We start from the raw sequence: 21,824 nt of genomic DNA, 5'->3' as shown, positions 1-21,824 counted from the left end.
ATTTAAGAAAAAGTTGTACAAAAAGAGTGGAAGTCTGATTGGTTTAAAAATTACAAATGCTTCTTCGCATAAATATCTCTTTGCTCTCTTCACTGTAATTGTTGTGCTTTGAATGCTCTTTGTTCATTATGTTAGTTGAAAATGTGTTTTACAACAATAGTATCTAGTTTTTGGCATAAAGTGAATAAAATATTCGGTTTCTGTGAGATATTTATTGAATATGGTTTTTGAAATTTATTACTGATCATACAGTTTATATTGTATTGAATGATAACTCAAAGGAGTGAGAGAGGATGACAATTCAGGAGACTGAACTAGAAATAAATGAAAATAATCTTGAGCATATGTTACAGCTTGTCAACATTCTCTATGTGTTGCTTCCGGAGTGACAGGATATTCAGGATGGGTAAGGTTAGAGGGTAGGGGCCGCTTCCAATCGAGATCCATGAGGAAGAATTAGGGCACTACATCTCAAAGTCATATCTCCCCAGAAGAAGGGGAGGCCAGCTGTGGACCAGCCTCTCCAGTTTTGACTGTAAAGTAGGCAGGGGGTGGCACACCCTTGTTGAGGCTAGCAAGAACCTCTTGAGGTTAGGGAACAAACCCCACCAACTCCAACAGTCATCTCCTGCAGTAGACTAGACCTATCGAATTGCTCATGAACCCCAGTATCTCAATATTTGCAGTTAGTGATGTGCCGCTCCTGGACATCCATAAGGTTGCCCAGATTTAAGTGACACATCGGTTTTTGCTGTTCCCAGTGGTGGGTTCAACTGGAAGGTATAAACCAGCCAGAAGTGATCCCTGCTGGGTATCTAATATCACTTAAGAGGAGTAAAAAACTCCAATAAATCCTTTGAGCAGTTTTTCTGGACTATTAGTAGCTGTGTTCCATTAGATACTGAAATGATATGCATTTACTGATAAGGTATAGGGATTGGTGTCCTTACAACTACTAAAAAAATTTAGTGATATGTAAAGGATATTTATGGCAATAAACTGTGTGTTCTCTGAGTAGGTATTGTGTTGAAAGGTGTATTATGTATGCGTTTTTACGGGACTTGGACAATAGCCGGTAAATTCATATAAATACAGAATTAAATTAATACAATTCATCCATAATTATTGAGTGTGCTATGAGGCCTCCAATGTGTTATAAAAATAAAACTAATGAGCATAATGAAATAAATTTATGATCAAAAGTTATATACAAGGTGTTCAGAACACCCAGTATACATATGGTTACTTTTCAAGATAATCACCATTTAAATTAAGGCAATGTAATTCCAGGGTGCTTCTCAATATCCTCTTCATAAAATATTACTGCCAGTGACTTTAGATGGTATTCCACAGTGTTTCAGAGTACGCCATCTGTTCAGAAGCTCTGCTGCTCTACTTCTTACAATCAGGAAGCAGGTGAAACTCGCTTGATGCTAGATAAGGAATATAGAGGCTGGATGGTCAAAAATATACCATTGAAATCTGTCAAGAAACCGTTTCATCAGAGCAGCACTGTGAGGACAAGAATTGTCATGGATAAAGACCATTTCTGAAATGAGTATTGACCTTCAAGGTCTTCTCACATTATCATCTTAGCTGATCTTGAAATTTCCAGAAATTTATCAGACAACTGAATAATAGTGAATCTTTAATTGCTTTTGATGATCAATTTATTCAAAAGATATCTTCCTTTGCGACAGACTTGCATCCTTGGCCTCCATCATAATGAACATCAACTAATGCATCTTTAAATTTTCTGCACCATTCAAACACGATACAATTATTCATAAAGTTTTCACCATTTTACACTCGTGACATTCTGCAGTGAATTTCTGCTTCAGTGAATTAGTCCTTCAGGTTGCAAGAATCGAATAACTTTATACTTAAAGGAAATCAATGGTAGTAGCCAGGTTACCTGTATTTAGATGAATTCATAATGGCGTCGGACATTCGGCAATGCGTGAGGTGCTACACTTTGCTGCAGAATACAATTTGATTGGCTGATTCACAATATGATCGAATGTTGAAAAAAAACTATCCCCATATGTGTATTGTTTTCTGTGGACCTGCAAAAGTATTAAAGATAACCTAGTATTTTCTTTGGGATAGTCCAATTAGTTCTTAACATTATTGAACATGGCCAAACTAGAGAAGCAGTGAGGTGGTGGGCTTCATGGCTCTTGTTGAGCTTGGTGATGAGACGACTGATGTTTCAGAAGATAAAGAGAAGTGATGAGCATTGGGATAGGAAGTGATGTGTAGCACGGCGCAAGGATGATGATGCGGCCGATCGTTGCATATGTGCCAAAATGTGTAGGCTACATTGCAGGAGAAGCTTATGTGACAATAGCCATCTCATGGTACCAGTATAATCAAGCCTTTATTTCTCTGAATTTTTGACATAGTGAGGCCTAAAAATTATTTTTATTCGTTAAAGAGTATAAAGTTTCATCAGAACAATATGGCATTCCTAAATTGCTTGGCTATTGGGAGAATATTCATAATATTCTATACAAAAATTGTCATAATATTCTATACAAAAATTACATTGTATAATCAATTATTCATTTTTATTTCTCAAATTAAAGCAAAGAATGAGCACGCTAGGCCAATTACTGAAGAATGATTACTGAAGGCGGTGCAATTGCCATTAACACTTGAAGTGTTGTACTAGAATAATTATCATATGATACAAAACATAGTCTATTTCGTTACAATACAACTGCTACTCGCACTTTCAGTGTTGTACTAGCGTATCACATCAGATAAAATATAGTCTCTTTTGCTACAATACAACTTCAAAACCACATTTGTAAATAATATTATAAAATTGTATGTGAATTTGAAAAGTTTTAGTTATTTACTGGAACGCCCTGAACAAATAATTCAATACCCTTCATTGGGTTAGTTTAATTACTTAAAATAAAAATTTATTTCATAGTAATTATTAAAAAATAATTATGTATTACAGATCTTAAGCCCTGTGCTGTTTGTCACGATCAGTTACTACTTGACAGACCAGCCAAGGGACTGGGAGAGGTACTCACTGTTTCTTCTAGCCAACGTTGTCGTAACCATTCTCGCACAAGGAGTCGGTTGTTTCTTCGGAGTTTCCTTCAACACTCAGGTGAGTAACCTCACATCCTACGTTGTAAAAACAATTAAAAATCATATATCTTTTGAAAGGAAATAACATTTTAACCCCTATACATTTTGATACATTATATGGTCTGTTCAATAAGTATCGGGACTAGTTCGCTGTATCCTCAACGGTGGAGTGAAGTCTGACTGGTCGACCTCGGTAGAGGAGTCCCTCACTCAGGCGCACTTTAATTCGGTCGCCTATGGGCATGCGTTGAGACAGGAGGTGGATTTTTGTCATGTTTGAATTTTTATTGTGCCATTACGTCAGCATGGAGCAACGCTACGCTGTGAAGATTTGCTTTAAACTCGGGAAATCCACATCTGAAAACCCTTAAACTCATTAAACAGATGTATGGGGATGATGCCATAAGCCGCACAAGAGTTTTTGTGTGGTACAAAATGTTTAAGGAAGGCCGGGAGCTCGTCGAAGACAATCACCACGTCGGACACCCGTCAACTACTCGAACCGATGCTCAGGTGGCCAAAGTGAAAACAGTTTTGGACTCTGACATGCATTTAACCATCGCTCTTATTAGTGAGGAAACCTGCCTTTCAGTAAAAACTGTCCATACCATTGTAATAGAGAATCTTACAATGAGGAAAGTGTGTGCGAAGCTGATGCTGAGTCTTGAGCGAGGAACAAAATCTGTCGCGATAGAAATTTCACAAGAAATATTGGACTGCAACCATGAAGATGAATATTTTCTTAACTTTATTACTGGCGATGAATCGTGGGTGTTTCAGTATGACCTAGAAACAAAACATCAAAGTTCAGAATGGCACACGCAGGGGTCTCCGCATCCATAAAAAGCTTGAATATCAAAATCGAAAATCAAAATCATGTAAATGCTGCATTTTACGTACAAGTACTGACACGCCTACTAAATCGCATAACGTGTGTGCGGCCAGCCATTGTTAAGAATTGGAAACTTTACCATGACTATGCGCCGTGCAATGGTGCGATTGTTGTTCGGCTGCTGTTGGTGATACTCGACATTGCCTTACCACCCCCCCTTCAGTCTAGACCTGGCTCCACCAGACTTTTTCCTGTTTCTGTGACTGAAAAGTGATATCGGTTTGACTCCATGGAGGTAGTTCAAGAGTTGATGACAAAGATCTCAACAGTATTCCGATAACTGCAGGAGGAATGATTTTTGAAAATTATTAAGTAATTGTAATGATACCTGGAATAAATTTTGGAACCAGTTCCGATTCTTATTGAACAAATCCTGTAAGTTATTATGCATATTTTTGCCCCAGGGAGTAAAAAAGATTTTAAGACAAAGGAAATGCAATTGTTGAGTTCAACTACGTTTCACCTTCCACTCAGTGCAGTGTTGAAATCTGAAACTATTACAGACAATTTCTAGAATCTGGAGTTCACACCCATCTGAAGGGATCCAAAAAAGATTTAACAACAAAGAAGATCAAAACAAACTTTTTGCATTCTTTCGACAGACACCTACATCACAAAATCAAATGTAATCTAGATGAAGAGGTGTTCTCCCATTGCTTACTTTCATGCAGTGTTTCCCAAACTTTTGAACTTAAGGCTCCCTTTATGTTTGTACTGCTTTCTACCGCACCCAACCCCCTCAGATCATCTTAATAGAGTCGATGTAGAATAACAATAAAGTATTGTGACTATATAATTCACATAATAATTTATTCACATCTGTAAAATATTTGACTGCATGCCTATTGTAAATTAGCCATCATAAACATACGAAGTAAAAAACCCCTGTTATTAATAAATTATGTACAACTATGTACTATTCACTAATATTGTTAGACTTGGAGTAGCACAAGTAAATACATAGAGGGAAAAGTAAGTAAGTAAAAAGCGTTTAACATTTTAAATATTGTTTTAATAATTCGATGATTGTTTCATAAAGCTTACACTTTAACTAGTCAGATTATATTTACTCAAATTCATCACAGTTCGTAATATTCATATTAAGTTTTACATAAGCCAATCGGATATATCTGCTAAAAGCCTATGCGAAGGTGAGATTTTTTCCTTCAATTAGTACATCAAAATCTGAACTCATGTTCAAAACTGCAACACACTTCTTTTTTCAATGTTTAAGTTTGGTCTGTATTTTAATTTGATGACAGCCACGGTTGAGATAAAGGTGGGGAGTAGCAAAGAGTTGCTTTCCTGGCAATTTGTGGGTTCACTTTTTTCGATATTACACCAAATCTCTGGCAAATAATTCATTTTAAATCCAGTTCTTAAGAAAATGTCTGTTGGAATTCAACCAGTTGTACACTCTCAGGGTGCTGCTGCGCACACTTTGGGAAACTCTGCCTTAATATGTTCAATAAGTAAATATGCAAGATGATAATGAGAGGACCCCAAACTTTTTGAGCTTGTGTAGCGAAATGACTGTAGAGAAGGAAATTGTTCCCATCCTCCATATCTGACCTCAGGAATGCTTGAAGGCATTTCACCAACCTGGTTAGGATACCTCATGATACCCCTGTTAAAAATCCTAATATTCCTGGTCTAGTGGAGAAGTGATTCTCAATGATCGCTGTAGTTGGCACTAATTCTAAAACTTCGGTACAAACTGGTACGTTATTCAATATTCAACACATGCCAGGCTAGTATATCGATGGTCTGTCAAATTTGAATTACCATAAATCATGTATAAATTACATCCTAAATATTGTGTAAGTTCCAACTCAAAATTAGAAAATTCCAGGCTAGCATTCGCTAGTCTATCAGAATTCAATGTGCAATATAACTCATTTTCGTAAGAGGTACTAAACCATTGATTCATGTTAAGTACTAATTATTGTGTTAGTTTTAACTTGAAATTCTGCAAGCTGCCGTATCACTGGCATGCTGTTTGACCACCAGAATGGAATGCACTATAAAATCATCTTTCTCAGGAGTAGATGTTTTATTACTTTAATAACAATTGGTACAAATTAGATACTAATTAATATGCAAGTTAACACAAAATTTCACATATGCAGTACCAGCAACACCCTATCTCTGCAGAATTGAATGCGCAAAACCCCACTTTTAATGTTCATAATTAACCTTAGAAATTGTAAAAGTATGCAATATCATTGTTAATAACTACAGTAATACAATAGAGATTCTGCTATGAATATGGATTATTCTGGAACTTGATTCTTGAAATATTTATATTGAAAATGGAACATAAATTAATGTGTGGAGAAGATACACATACATTCCTTGTTTCTTCACTTACATTCCTTATTTCTTCACTTACACTTCCACTCCGTCTCACAGCATCACCTTGCTATACCATAACTCACTGTTTTTTTGTCTCGCAGGTGGGCTTATTCTTGATGACGACTTGCACGATGCCGATGTTCCTCATGTCAGGGTTCTTCATCCACCTGGATGATCTCTCCCCTTACGTTAAATGGCTCTCGTATATCAGCATTTTCCGCTACGCTCTTGAGGCAAGCTCTTACGCAATCTTTGGCTTTGGCCGAGAGCCCCTGGAATGTCCAGAAATATCTTGTCCATATAATGACCCTCAAAAGTTCCTTACAGATATGGGTCTTGAAGCCTGCACTTATTGGAGAAATATTTTAGTACTTTGCTTTTATATCATTGTGAGTCAAATAGCTGTATTTGTAGCACTGAAAAGAAGGATTTCAAAATCGAAGGAAAGATAATTTACATATTAGCACTGCAGATGTTAATGATTGTGGTTATTACTTGAAGTGAATGGGTTAAAAATAAAGCAATGCAATGAAGTCAGAGAATTTATGAATCATTACTTAATACCATAAAATAATTTGTTAAGAGGATGTTCTTAATTATTTTGAAGCCAGAATAGCATAAATGTTTCAAATAAATCAGTGATTAAATTGTTCCATTCAACAGAAAAATTCAAATATTTATTTTGGTACATCATACAAATCCATAATTTTTCTATAAAGTACACATAGTACCTTCAATTACTAAGAGAATACTTATACAAACCTTCTAGAGAAGCATTAACTATATCCATAATATTAATACTTTAAAAAAGCCTAATTGTATCTATTATTTTTTTAATATACACATTCATATCAAAAACATGAAAGTAATTAACACTTTAACTGAAATATTGATATGTATTATTTCTCAGAACTGTGACCCAACCTTCACAATGAGGTGGCATGACATGCTAACTAATTCTGCTCACATGTTAATAAAGAGTGAAACAATAAATATAATGACATTAAAAGCTATAATCAATAAGTAAAATTATATTTTCAGTATATTAATAATCAAATTATATATGTACGTTCTAACATACTACAAAATGCTTTTATCACACTAAGAGTGATAAAATATATTGTATACGTTATAATTTAATAATACAAATAAATATTTTCACAAAACACTAGTTGTGTTTTTTATACTGCAAACATAAATAGTTACTCTTATTTAAGTGGTAACAGTGTTATTAACGTAAAATCAATTTTGTTTTACTTTGTTCATAAATCGTGTAATAAAATAACTTATGCAGAAAGCTATCCTAAAATATAGAGTTTGTTAATCTAATTTGTTAGTAATAATCCTATGATGCTTGTTTAAAACATAATTATAATACATTTCTACTTTCTCTCCAAAAAAATATTTCACTAATTTCATTGTTCTTGTGTATTGTTGTGTAAAGCAAACACTTTGAGCAAATTGTACCTAATATCAATAATTTTTTTTTACATATTTCACAAGTATTTACGTTTTTATTTGTTAAAATTTAATGCTAATACCATATTTAGTGACAATTAACCCTAGAAGTGGCATTAATAGGATTTCCAATGGGTTGTGTACTATCCTCCTTTAACTCATGATTTAATGTTTATAACTAACTTTAATCCGAACATAGCATATACCAACAAAAAGACAAGATTCTGAACTTACATTTTCATACATAAAACATAACTGTCCTTTCTTTATTTGTTTATGAACTGTAAAAGAAGAAGTGCAATACTTTGTAAAAGTCACGATTCTTGGCAGTTTACCAGCTGCATCTACATAATTCTGTAACTTTCATAAATTTCATGTTCATTATTTTTTGTAGAAAGTTCAAAGTTGCGCCAACGAAAAGTTCCATTTCTGGAGCAACTATGAATTTGTATGTAGAAGTTATAGTTTCAACATAACTGATTTTGAAATCATGACATTATTGAAAAATTACAAACAAAAGTTTCATCTGTCAGAAAACTAACGAATATTATCTTATTTGTACACCCAATATAAAATAGTTTTAAGTAATGTTATTTATACTACACAACAGCCTAAGATCTGTTCTCTACTTTGACAGTCATCATGGATACAGCTGTTTCAAAAGCAGCCATTTTATCGGTTCTTGTATTACCCGACGCAAGAACTCCTATCAGTCCGAGTTATTTGGTGTGCCTGTTAATGTTGTGATAAAACAGTAATATACGACTTTCTTTTATTGTAAATCATAATTTGATTTGTGAAATCATATTTGTCTAATAGTTTGAGGCTTTTCAAGTTTAGGTTTATATTTTCATTCATCATTTCATTCATTATAATTCATCAATTAATTTAGCTCTAGGATAAGCTCTTAGGGAAATTTGTTGGGATGGTACCCAAAAAATAAGCTAATGCAGATCTTCCTCTGCTTCTGCTTGTGGAAGTCAATAGGGAATGATTTTCAGGAAACAGTTAATGATTTAATTTTTTCAACAATGAAAAAGGAAGTTGGCACTGGTTGATCACATCACTGATTTCTTCTAGTCACTTAGCACTGTACTACAATTGGTGGTGGGGAAGGGAAATAATTTGGAATTTATTAATATTTATTAATTTGGAATTGAATTCATTATTAGTGCATAAATATTTTCCAAAAATGTATATCAGTGATGAGGTATTAAAATCAAAATTACAATTTTAATGACTAGATTATATAACTAAATTATTAATAGAAATGATTAATTGAGCTAATTTTTGTTTATCCCAACTTGCACACAACACACAAGTCATGCTGGTGATTCTTAAATTTTGTTATTGTTTTGAGTTACTTAAATATATGTGATCCAGCGCACAATCAAGTTTAATAACTAGTTTCAAACCCTTTTACTGTTACATTATATTTTCTCATTAAAACATTCAAAAATGCACCTATTGTCATGATTAATTGGTGTTACATACCGCAGTAGCGCACATATGACAGGTGTTCTGTGTCGGATACAAAGAGTGTTTTAGAACTATGCCAAAAACATTGTTTCCCTCAAAACGTGTCACTAACCGTGGATTATATGCACTGGGAAAGGTGAACTCATGCAATAAAGGTTCTAATACATTAAATGAAATACTACTGAGGTTAAATCAATACTATAATGATTTTATGTTGCAAAAAAACTTACTATGGAAAGTAATATTTTTGACCTGAATTGGAGAAAAAAATTCATACTATTAAGGTTTACTATACAGGGTGAGTGGCTCTTGGTGTGACAAAATTTTTTGGGTTATAATGCAATGTAAATGTGATACAATGGCGGTTATAAAAAGGTCTAACTCCAAAAATTAGGTTATGAATTATTTTCAGTTTTTCTAAGAAACCCATGTTTTTGTATGTAAATCTGATATTTCTCAGCAACGTATAGACATATCTGAGCAAACTACATGATTTTTAGATTCTCCGTTAAATTTTCAATTTGAAAAAGTTATCGGTTCAAACGGTAAGAAAAGAAAATTAAGCTTCAGGTCGATTTAAATGGCAAAGTTGCTAAGTTTCAGAAAAACTTAAATATCATTGAACCCCATCTTTTTACCACACCCTGTACACAAGAATGTGTCAAGTGATATTAAAAACTTTACCATTTAATAGGAAAAGTGGTATGCCATACGACCATCGGCCATATGACCAACTATTTAGGTGTTTTACCATTTAAAAAAATCAGTACAGGTTAAAAGTTTACACTGAGTAGTCATAGGACGGTATAATAAACATAATTTTTTAGCATTAGTAAAGATATTTAATAATGGAACTTTCATCAATTATCAATAAGGTAAATGAAAATTAGAATACCTCATGAACACAAAACATTAAAAGTAAAATCATTGCAGTTCATTCTCAAAATGGCGACCTTCTTTTCTCACACAAGTTCTTGCTCGCTTTCTCATTGCTCCTACGGTCATTTTAAAAGACAGTTTTTCCTGAAACCTTTGAGCAGCCAGACTAATTCTGCCTCGTAATTCTTCTTCTGAGTTTACTGGGGTGGAATAAACTTCCTGCTTAAAAAAACTCCACACAAAGTCCATAGGTGTAAGGTTGGGAGATCGAGCAGGCCATGTGACAGTTCCCCCACGTCCAATCCACTCGGGATAGTTTTCAGTCAGCCATTGACGTACTGTTGCATTAAATTGTGGAGGGGCTCCATCCTACTGGAATATAAGCTCGTCTCTTTCAACATTGTTCAAACCATCTAGAAGGTTAGGTAGGTCCTGTTACAAAAAATCTAAGTAGTTTGTTCCATTTACAGTTCCATAAAATATGTGAGGGCCAATCAATTGGTCGCCTAAGACTCCATACCAAACATTAATAGTAAAACGCGTTTTAAAGGATTGTTCCCTTGTCCGGTGTAGGTTTTTTTATCCTAGTGGTGCATATTAAGACAATTGAAAATTCCTGCTCTTGTAAACAATGACTCATCAGTCCAAAGGTCATTTTAACATTAAGTGAATTCAAGGGGGTTAGGAAAATGCATGTGTTATCGAGAAATAAATCTGTATCACAAAGTCATACTATTGAGGGCTGGCGAGTGTATATATAATAAAGTGTTAGCAAGTATTTCAAATATAATTAAAAATTTTAGTCAATCTCGCTATATTAAGTTTTGCTTCTCTTGTCATGGACATTGTTAGAAGCTACTGAACAATGAACAAATAATCCAAAATAATACACAATGGATAAATTAGTAAATGTAAAAGTAAGCAATCAGTATTTCCAAAAGAGTTTGCTAAGAGCTGATTTAAAACTACTGGTAGAACCAATAATGAGTACAGCAAAAACAGATTTGTCACTTACAAGATCTGGACAACCTTATTTGGATGTACAGGAGCGGCACTGACATTACCACTAACCGCATGATAAAAAAGTAGGTCGAGTTTACTTTGGAGGATAGGTGTTGGAGTGGAAATGTTTTTTTTTTTCAAGCCCAGACGTGGAGGGATATTGTCTCCCTCGACCGCTTTGACTGAAAAGCTAGCATTCCTTTCTTCCAAGGTGACATGACCGAGATAATGCCTGTTATCTCTCCTCAGGTGGCTCCTACCTTCAACCTTCCCATTGTGAATCCTTATCTTCTTGTTCTAAGTGAACAAAGCTAGTCTTCCCTTCTTCCAAGGTGACATGACCGAGATAGAGCCTGTTATCTTTCCTCAGAAGGCTCGTACCGCTAAGTTTCCGATCCTGAATCCTTATCTTCTTCTTCTAAGTGAACAAAGCTGGTCTTCCCTTCTTCCAAGGTGACATCACCGAGATAGAGCCTGTTATCTTTCCTCAGAAGGCTCGTACCGCCAAGCTTCCAATCCTGAATCCTTATCTTCTTGTTCTAAGCGGACAAAAAAGCAATCAGTACATAATTTTAAAATAATTTATATCCATTTAAGGTGCATATAGTTTGAATTTATTCCTGATAACATCTTAAATAAAAGCTAATAACTGTGTGATGCAATTTGCAATAATTTACTTTCAGTGGCTGAAATTTAAACAATAATTTCTAAAAAAATATTAAAGAATATGCTTTATAAAAATCTATACTGCCTAATTTAAACCCAATTAAGTTTCATAAACTTTTATCGAGCCGTTTTCGAGAAAATTCATGTTTTACCAAACCGATATGCACTTTTATTTTATATATTCAATTAATATAAGCGTACCCATTCTCTTTCCACAGATACTATTTGAAGCCATCCTCTCCGATAACAAACCATTTTCACACACACACACACACATATATATATATATATATATATATATATATATATATTAATCAGTTAATATAAATTAACATACATACATATATATATATATAATTAAAATATATGGGCAAACGTATCACAAACATGTCTGGCTGTTGGTTAAATATATTAACCGTCTTGCCCATAAACTGTACACAACTCTAACAGTGCACAATCATGTTGGCAGTGACCATTACATGCTAAATTGTTCCAGTCACATAGCTATCTTATTTTAAATGTCTGCTTGTTTGATATTCTATTATTCCAGTTTAGTCATGTCATGTTCAAAATCATGTAATACTATTATCTAGATGACTCAATAACCTCAAATAGATAACTTTTTCCAGCACCTTTGGGATAGTACAAAGAAGAGCAACAGGCCTATAGTTATTGAAGTCACTCCCCTGACTTAAATATGGGGAAAAAACTTGTAGTTTTTTTATCAACGTCAGGGAAAATTCTAGAAGAAATCGAGACATTGAACAGATGGGCTAGTGGATCACTGATGACTGTGTAAATGTGTTAAAAAAAAGTAGAAACTCCATCAGTTCCTGATGTGAAGACATCTTTGATTTAAGAGAAAAGATCGCTTGTTCAAATTCACCAGAAGAAACCACAAACAAAAACAAAGAATGAACTAGAGTGTGATTCTGAATAAAATTAAATGAAGAATTGTACAGCATAGTGCAGTATGATACATCAGCAATATTTTGAAATGATTGCTGAAAACTTTTACAGCTTCAGATGCTGGCTTGAATGAATCACCCAGATATTTAATAAGAGGAATTGAAGAGGATGATTCTGACTCACTTGTCCCTCTATGCACAGTATTCTAGAGGGTTTTCTGGATACAAACTGAATTTTTGGTTATGTGAAGCATTTAAAAACTTTTGCTCCAGCAAAAACTACGGAAAAGTTTTTCCTTTATTTAAAAAGGCTTTTAAGGCCAAAATCTTTAATGTTTCAGGCAAGAATCCCCAAATCAACACTACTGTTAGTAAATGCCTTTAGTTCTTTGCTCCAAGAGCATTATTTTTCCCCTTTGATCTTTTATTAAATTTATTACAGGATTTGAAAGGAATCGATTATTCAAAATGTTCAGAAAAGGAATTAAATTTTTTAATCCTTAAAAATGTATTAAAAAACTCCAGTCTGCCTGTGACAAGCCATTCTTAAATTAAAAATAGTTTTTATGGAAAAAAATCTTATTATATCAGGTAATTTCAGTTTGGTAAATACAATTTGATTTTATTGTTATCAATTGGGACTCATGATCTGATAATGAGTTGATAAAGGACATTTCTGACTCTATTTTAGAATTTATATTAGTTATAACATTTCCAAGTAGTAACTCATTATGATCAGTAATTCTAGTGGCACAATTGAGCAGTTCTTTAAGATTAAAAGACATGAATAAATTTCTTACAGGTCTTTTAATCTCACTGAAGGTAATTTATATGTTATATTTTCACTTCATAATTACCTCGTTCATCTCCTTCTTGCGTCACAACTCACTGTCTTCCTTCTAGCCTGCAGTTGGGCATATTCTTGGTGACAACTTGCATGATGCCAATGTTCCTCTTATCAGGATTCACCAGGATGACCATACCCCCTACATTGAGTTGCTCCCTTATATCAGCATTTTCCACCATGTTCTTAAGGCAGCCTCTTATGTAATCTTTGGAACGTTGAGAATATTCTGCCTATATAATGAACCTGAAAAATTTCTTAAAGATATTGGTCTTGAACACTGCACTTATTAGAGAAATATTTTAGTAGTTAGCTTTTTTATCATTCTGAGAAAAATAGCTTTACTTTCCGCATTGAAAAGAAGGATTTTCAAAATTAAAAAAAAGACAATTTCTATAGTAGTCACTACTTATATATAAACAATCATTTTTTTAAATAGCTATGGTAAATATATATATATATATATATATATATATATATATATATATATAAAGGTGGCTATATATTGCCACTAGGTATTTTTAGTTTACAATGCTTTTATGTCATACAATTCGAAAGTTAAAAGTACTTCAAAGTTGTCAACCTAAGACCTACAATATAACCTAAGACATATATATAGGGGAAACCCCAAACAGGTCTTTAGTTGACTACTTTAACATACTTTAACTTTTCAACTGTATGACTTCAAAGTATTGTAAACTAAAAATACCTAGGGTCAATATCATTTGTAGTACCACTCACAAAACTAGTTTACAATATTGTGCCCATGCTTTTGCAAAGAACGTAGTACCAGAGGCACTGGTTGTTGTAGTAATAACCAAAACTTCAAAATCCTTAAATACAAATCAGAAAATGTAAAATAGATTCACAACACAGGAATAGAACATTAACAAAAAATGTTATGGTGATCTTCATTCCCTAGAATCTCACAATGGTTTTGTTCAGGACATAAGTGTATAGAGTAAGGATTTCTAATAATTTTTCAGATGCCCAGTTCTGAAGTAGGCTAGTACTATTTTACACTGCACAGTAGTAGTGGACTTTACTTAGAACTACTAAGGGGTATGAACACTTCCTGATGTTGGCAGTAAAAGGGTTAAAATGTACTACAGCTAGTAAGGTTTAACCACTAAACCTTTCATTGGTACACTGTACTAAGGGTACTGAAATTAGACACTGGCAGTGAATGGATAAAACCTTCCTCTATTGATTTTACATAACACACAGATGTTACCACTGCAACTTTTTGAAAAGAAATATTGAAAATAGAAATATCACATACGTTGTACCCAAAGAAATATCACAGCTTAGTATTTGGGAAATGTTATGCAATTTCAAAAATTTTGAAGCGGGAATATTCTGTATCAAATCAACAAACCAACATATGCTACTAGTGTTTTTAATTCAATCGTTTCAAATATGTTAAATTTCAAACTGAAAACATTTTGAAAGCATTCTGCATGGTGTGTACTACACATACACTCCAAACATAGATTGTTGAGATTATAGTTACACCAATTTGACTTCATCTTATATTACTATCTACCAGACTAACAGAGTATTGGTGTAAATTCCTTTCTGAGTGAGATTTCATAATTACTGCTGTTGTTTGTAATCTTCCAGCACATGGCAACCTTTTTGTAAAATGATGAATTACATGAAATTACAGACAGGACATTCAGAATAAATATATGTACAAATGAAAAAATTTCAAATTCTGAATCGGAAATGTGTTACATGTATGACACAGGCACATTTTATACTGTGTAGTGAGGGTACAGTATTATAAATATTTACCATAATTTTCTTTGGGGTAAAAATATATTTCACAACCCCCAACTTGCATCACGTTTTAGGTTTTCTCACAACCACTGCTAAGAAAATTTCGACAACCTTTCCGCATCTGGCTTGTCATCCATTTTGTATGTACTAAATACAATACTTATCAGTAAGAAAAGGACATAGAAGTTATTCTATATTTATAATATGTTAAATCCTGCCATTTGAATTGTAATATTATGTAACAAACACATTATTACAGTAATTTGGGCCACTTTTCATTTGTGAATTTAGTACCTATTTTACAGCAGTTTATGACATAGTAAAAAAAGTAGTCTAATTCTCGACTTTATCGCAACTACAGTTCGAGGACTTTAGCTGCGCACCTGACCTTGTGTGTGTGTTGATAGGCTGGAGGGGTGGTGGGGTAGAATTATGTGCTGCGTCCCGAAAACATTTCCTGTGACTCATGCGTAAAATCCTCCTTTCAGGAATCATATTGGCCCAAATAACTCATCACACTCGCTAAAATCAGTCTGTTTTGTAACATTGCTGATTGTGGTGGAATTAAATAATAAGAGAATACCAAATAATAGCAATAATAGGACTTATCCTTGTTTTTCAGTTGTTATAGTGTTGTTTAACGTGTTTTTAAAAATAACTTATTTGTCAATACTGCAAATCGAAATCGCGAGTTTAAAGTTATTAAAGAGATTGATGCTCTTTCATCTCAGGGGCTAGCATGTAAACGCAATCTGCCACACAGACAGCGTTTATTTGTTGAAAGGGTAGCATTAGGACCCTATGAGCACAGCTAAATTCCTCCAACTGTACTCTGGATGATAAATTTTGCTATAAAATTTAAAGTTTGTATCATCAAATTAAAAAGCAGAAATTGAGAATATAATAAGCCAGCTTACTTTATATTCCCATTGACATCATATAATGAAACTTGGATTATATTCAAAGCCGAAAAGTAAACCATTAGAGTAACATATGTATATCTCTATATATATGCTTAATTATGCATAATAACGGCTGTTAAGACAGCGATAACCTGTTGACCAGGTGCTAAAAACTGAGATATCTCAATGAAACTTGGAATGATAGAGAATGTTATAATACCTTTTGTTTCAAGTTTCATCGAGATATCTCAATTCTTAGCACATGGTCAGTGGGTTACTGTCAATAATTGACCCAGGTAATATACAGTAATAAACAAACGGTTAATATGCATAATTAGGCACCTAATTTTGTCCAACAGCCTTCAAATTTACGCACAATATAGGAAATCTGGTAGTATTTCTTCGTTCCAAATTTCATTGAGATATCTCATTTTTTACCCCTCGGTTAACAACATATTGTCGGTGGTTGACCCAGGTCAATAAAATAGTTAGACCTGTGAAGCATTTATAGATTATTTTATCATGTTTTTTGTAAAATGATTTATTGTGTATCATGGCAATATATCGCTATTTCTATATTTTTAATTACAATTTGTTTACAAACACAATAATATGAAGATGTTAGAAAAATCAAATATAAAGATTTACTGTGAAAATATCATAAATACACAGGAAAGAAACTGTTGAATTTCACAAAAACAAGGTTTATAACCAAAAATAGCAAATTGTAAAGTGTGCAATAATGAGATGAAGTTGAGAATTAAAGGAGAAAAGTGCATCATATTTCGCTACTACAAAACTGATAATCAAAACATGAAGTTTCCCTTAGTACGCTTAAACATACAATTTTTGAAGGATCCATGTTTGGAGTGAGATGCATTCTAACAGTGATTTACTTCTTTTTCAGTATAAATATATTGGATTATAATTTCCTTATAAGGGAAACAAGTAAATAAAGTTATTACAAATAATCAACATTAACGTAGATGTGGACAGAAACGAGCGTGAAAGTTGAGGTGGACCATATAGACTGAACATTTCGGTAGATAATAAAAGGGATACTAACACAATTATACCACTAGTCATAACATATGTCAAACCCAGAACAATCATCGTCACTGATTTATGAAAATCATATCTCAATCTCAATTTAGATAGTTTTATTAGTTTGAAAAATAACTAACTCATATCATCTATAAACACTTTTTCAGATAGTCAAAATAGCATATTATTACTTTTTAATAACTGACTTTGTTGAATTCAAAACTGCTGTCAACTTCAGAAAACTTAATGAAATTACTTTAAAATATGATAAAACTTGTTTTTCTTGGCTTCATGATGTTGGTATAGTCCCACAGAAATTATATTGTGGACAACAGAAATCACAGATATGTAGAAGGCTTATTTTTTGTTGTGTGAATGTGGTTATGTGCATTTTACCGTCAACCATAGTGACAACTTATTTAAAGCCGGCAACTGCTGTTTATACTTATAATCAGACAATCAAAAAAGAGGTCTGTGAAACAAAGTTTAAAAAGTGGCGTACCAACCGACCTGCTTACAGTTCATCCCTGTGAGTATTTGTACAGGGAGAGAAATGGTTTTCTGGAGAGGATGCTTTCAACCATTCCTTAACAGCAGTTAACTATTGCCAAACAAAAGAAAACAAATAGTTCCGCAACTTTTCTATTTACTGTTCTAATTGTTTGTTTAATCGTTATAGCTCCTTTATTATTAATGATATTGTCACTGTGTATATTAAACTAATTATTTCAATTTCAAACATGATTGTTATTATAACTGTAGATATGTTGATATCAATTAATAGTCTTGTATTTGACATACAAATGTTATGTATCAATGACTATAACAATCAATTTAAAAAAAAAAAAATGATTCCGCTTATCGTGCACTGCCCGATTAGAAAACAATCGAGTAGACTAATAAATCAGAGTCGGCTTTAATCGGCAAGACGAATACATGACTATGGCTGCAGTACAATAAGAGGCCACCACCACAATAGAATCATATTTATGATTATTTAAACCATAAAAAAATTAATATTGACACGAATTACGTTATATAAAAACTATCTATGTTGTGTATCTATAAAATGTAACAAACAAAACAGTTTAACATTTAGTTACTTTTTTCTGTTTTAAAGGATATACTATGATTCTATTGTGGTGGTGGCCTAATATTATACTGCAGTCATAACTATTACTATTAATTCAGCGATCACTAAAACAAAAACAAGTCAACTGACTCGAGTCACAACTGAAAGTATTTGATTGTGAGTAATTAAAGTCATTAAATATACTACAGTATTCAACTCATTACATCACAAACCTATGTGGGTTTTTATTGATACTTATCCTACACATTAGCTTGATTAAGACAACATTGAAACAGTACCTCTGGAATTAATTACATATGTTTATAGAACTCAAAACTACGATTTGCAAGCGTAATCAGTGGGAGTAGGTTCAGCTGAAGATGATTCATTTAACAACATTATCAATGGAGGCTCAATGTCAGTGTCACTGTTGTCAATATTTTGATTGTTTGCATCAAATACTTTATTACTTTCATCTCCTTGATTCCATTTTTTTAATCGGTCATCTTTTAATGGACATGATAAAATTGATCTCCTATGGTTCTTTTCAAACAAGAATCCATTTTCTTTCAGTAATCTCCACAAAGTTGTTCTCTTAAATGTAGGGAGTTTTGGGTCATCATTGACTCTTTGTAAAATTGAAGACAGTGTTGGTGAGGAATTTTCAGCAAAGAAGGATTCTACCTTTCTAATTATGGTTCCAGTAACATAACCATCATATTTTAAACGTCTACTTGTTTGATATTCCACATTCCGTCTAGTCTTTCTTGGAATCAACATCTGTCCTTTACTTTCCTCTTTCCGAAATCTGTATATTGAGCGTTGGCTTACTGCAGTCATTTCACTGGTTTTCCTAACCCAAAATGTTACATTTTCTTCTGGATGGCACTTTTTTATTTGTTTATATACATCAAGTATAGCTATTCGGTCGGCACATTGTATCGTCTTTTTATGTGCTCTACAGTCCATTGTCCAAATGAATAGGTATTAATTTTCATAACAACCTTTCTATTACAAATATTAACCACTGATTAGGCTATAAAATATTTTGGTCTAGTTCAAGTTCAAACCAAAATAAACAATGAAACATAACCTCACTTAAATTTACAAACAAGAAGAACCATATGTTATCGATTTGTGTTGTGTTCCGTTCCACTGTAAGGGACATAGAGGAAAGGAAATATCAATGTTTGAGGATAAATGCGCGGTTGATGTGCCTTTTGACTGTCAATATACGGATAGTCTACAGATATTGTGTAAACTAAAATAGTAGCTAGCACCTAAAAATTGCCCTCGAACTGTATTATCAACCTAGAATGTACATAATGTATTATTTTATAATGATATTATTGTTGAACATACGGCAGTAACTAACCTGAAAGTCAAAACAAACATATCTATAATAACTTTTGTTATAATTTGAGTGTAAGAAAAATCGTTTCATTATTCAGGTTGATTGGAATTACTCTATGTATCGTACCTAATAATTTTATTAGTATTACATTTGGCAACTGCCATACATTTACATGTTTGAATATATTATCGAGTTGATACTTGGCAGTTCGGTATAACAACAATTTTCATCCTACTGCGACACATTACACTAAATTCTCTTCACGTTGTTTCCACTCATTTTCAAACTTCAAACCTCTAATAATATCGACTTTATATGGGTGAATTTACTGTTACTGACCACATAAGAGACTGATAAGCTATAAGACTTGAAAATTTTGAATTTGATGTTTTTTTTCATAGTCTAACACAACATCTCTTCGCTCAACTGTTCTAAATAATTGAACTTAACTGTTGTCAAATGTCAAAAGAAGGATTTGATTGAATCTACTGACGTAACCTACATTTTGGATCTTGATGTGAATAAGGCTTCTTAGACCTCTTTAGACATTTTTCTTACATTTAAACGTAACTTCTTTTAGTCGAATATGGTGCAATATATTGATTATGAATTACTTAACGACAATTTAACTATTCCCTTTTGAAAGACCCATTAGGTTCTTGCTATAAAATAACTATGCGAGTTTTACATCGTATAGAAGTACATTATATGTTTTATGCATTTATTTTTCGTTGTTTGATCTATTATTTTCCTAGTTGTTATTATATTTGCTTCTATTTTTTAGTTCGGGCTATTGTGATTATTTACTATAAACATCAATATTATAAAAATTGTAAATGGCGTTCGTCATTAATAAATAAATTATGAACGACACAATTCAGTGTTATGAAGGTGTGGTGGAATCCTAGAAAAAATTGTACATTCAAATCAGCTGTTTTACATCAACATTTGGGGAGCGTCAGACAACAGCTGATTGCACAGAGCTTTTAGCTTTGTAGTCTGCTACAGAACAGTGACAAAAGCTACTCAGCTGGTTGTGTCAGATAGACACGGTCGGTTAGTTCATATGCATTATTGTATCATTGATTGTTGTTGAATGGAGGCAGTGTTGTCAGCAGCGGTTAGGATCTGGCCTGTCTGAATGTGAACGTCGCGTCGGTGGGCAATATCAACAATATTCATTATTGAATCATTTAGTAAGTTCGGAGTGAAGCTGGCTGCGGTATGGCGAGTTGTGCGCGCCACACACAAAGTCTCAACGTGGAATTTACAGATCTCACATACAAAGGTGAGTTTACTATAGATGCTTTATCTAAGATACACATGCTGTGCCAATACAATAAATCACTATTATTACATAGGTAGACTTATCAATCGGTGCCTTCGCTTCGATAATATGGATATACCCATATGAACATATCAATTTTATGTATTGTATGATTTAAAAGTAATAAGCTTAGTAACAACAAATTATGTAGAACGTATAATGTTATAAGCAAATCAATTTTTTTCATTTAATAGAAATAACATAATTGTTCCTCAAAGAAAGAAACTAAATATTTATGATTTAGAATTAAACTAATAGCTTAATTTTGTAAATTCTTCAAAAATAAAATTTCACAGTTTTACAAGCCAAAATTTTGTACAATGATTAAATACATCACAAATTATGATCAGTCTAGTTTTATATTTTTGCACACACACACACACACACACACACACACACACACACACACACACACACACACATATATATATATATACATTTAAAAATTTGGTTGCAGTATTTAGCCTAAGTGACCACCACATCAACTGAATCAGCAAACCAAATCACCAATTAGAAATACCTAACCTAACAAGTACAGAAACATTCTAACTGTAGTTGCCTAATAATTATTGCCAGTTTTTGAATGTATTTAAAATTTTCCTAAACTAGATAACTAAAGTCATTTTTACATTTGAACAAAGAAAATAAAAAGTTGTACAACATAGCTTACTAATAGAAAAAACACTTGATTATAATGTAGGAACCATAAATATTTTTCTAGAAGAAGAACTCATATCTTTAAAATTGTTTAA

At 33.0% G+C, this 21,824-nt stretch overlaps 2 protein-coding genes and 1 long non-coding RNA gene across 3 annotated transcripts in view; 2 read left to right on the top strand and 1 right to left on the bottom strand.

The window, feature by feature from the left end:
• Window positions 1-7,523, top strand: part of LOC124356933 (ATP-binding cassette sub-family G member 1-like) — a 71,635-nt gene extending 64,112 nt beyond the window's left edge. The window contains exons 10-11 of the mRNA XM_046808240.1: window positions 2,972-3,127; window positions 6,457-7,523. Of these exons, the coding sequence (XP_046664196.1) occupies window positions 2,972-3,127; window positions 6,457-6,807 (507 nt within the window). The 3' untranslated portion in view covers window positions 6,808-7,523. The remainder of the gene's footprint in view (window positions 1-2,971; window positions 3,128-6,456) is intronic.
• Window positions 7,524-9,862: 2,339 nt separating this feature from the next.
• On the bottom strand, window positions 9,863-19,656 carry LOC124356932. Its single transcript, XR_006921906.1, has 3 exons — window positions 18,691-19,656; window positions 13,605-13,837; window positions 9,863-11,712 (listed from the first exon to the last, which is right to left on the bottom strand). It is a non-coding gene; the product is annotated as an uncharacterized LOC124356932 (long non-coding RNA).
• A 1,077-nt stretch (window positions 19,657-20,733) lies between these two features.
• The window catches only part of LOC124356931 (ATP-binding cassette sub-family G member 1-like), a 69,291-nt gene continuing 68,200 nt past the window's right edge, over window positions 20,734-21,824 (top strand). Inside the window, exon 1 of the mRNA XM_046808239.1 lies at window positions 20,734-21,033. Coding sequence (XP_046664195.1) covers window positions 20,970-21,033 — 64 coding nt within the window. The 5' untranslated portion in view covers window positions 20,734-20,969. The remainder of the gene's footprint in view (window positions 21,034-21,824) is intronic.

The sequence above is a fragment of the Homalodisca vitripennis genome, chromosome 3 (genome assembly GCF_021130785.1).
Source record: "Homalodisca vitripennis isolate AUS2020 chromosome 3, UT_GWSS_2.1, whole genome shotgun sequence".
NCBI lineage: Eukaryota > Metazoa > Arthropoda > Insecta > Hemiptera > Cicadellidae > Homalodisca > Homalodisca vitripennis.
This window is presented reverse-complemented; position numbering and strand designations above follow the sequence as displayed.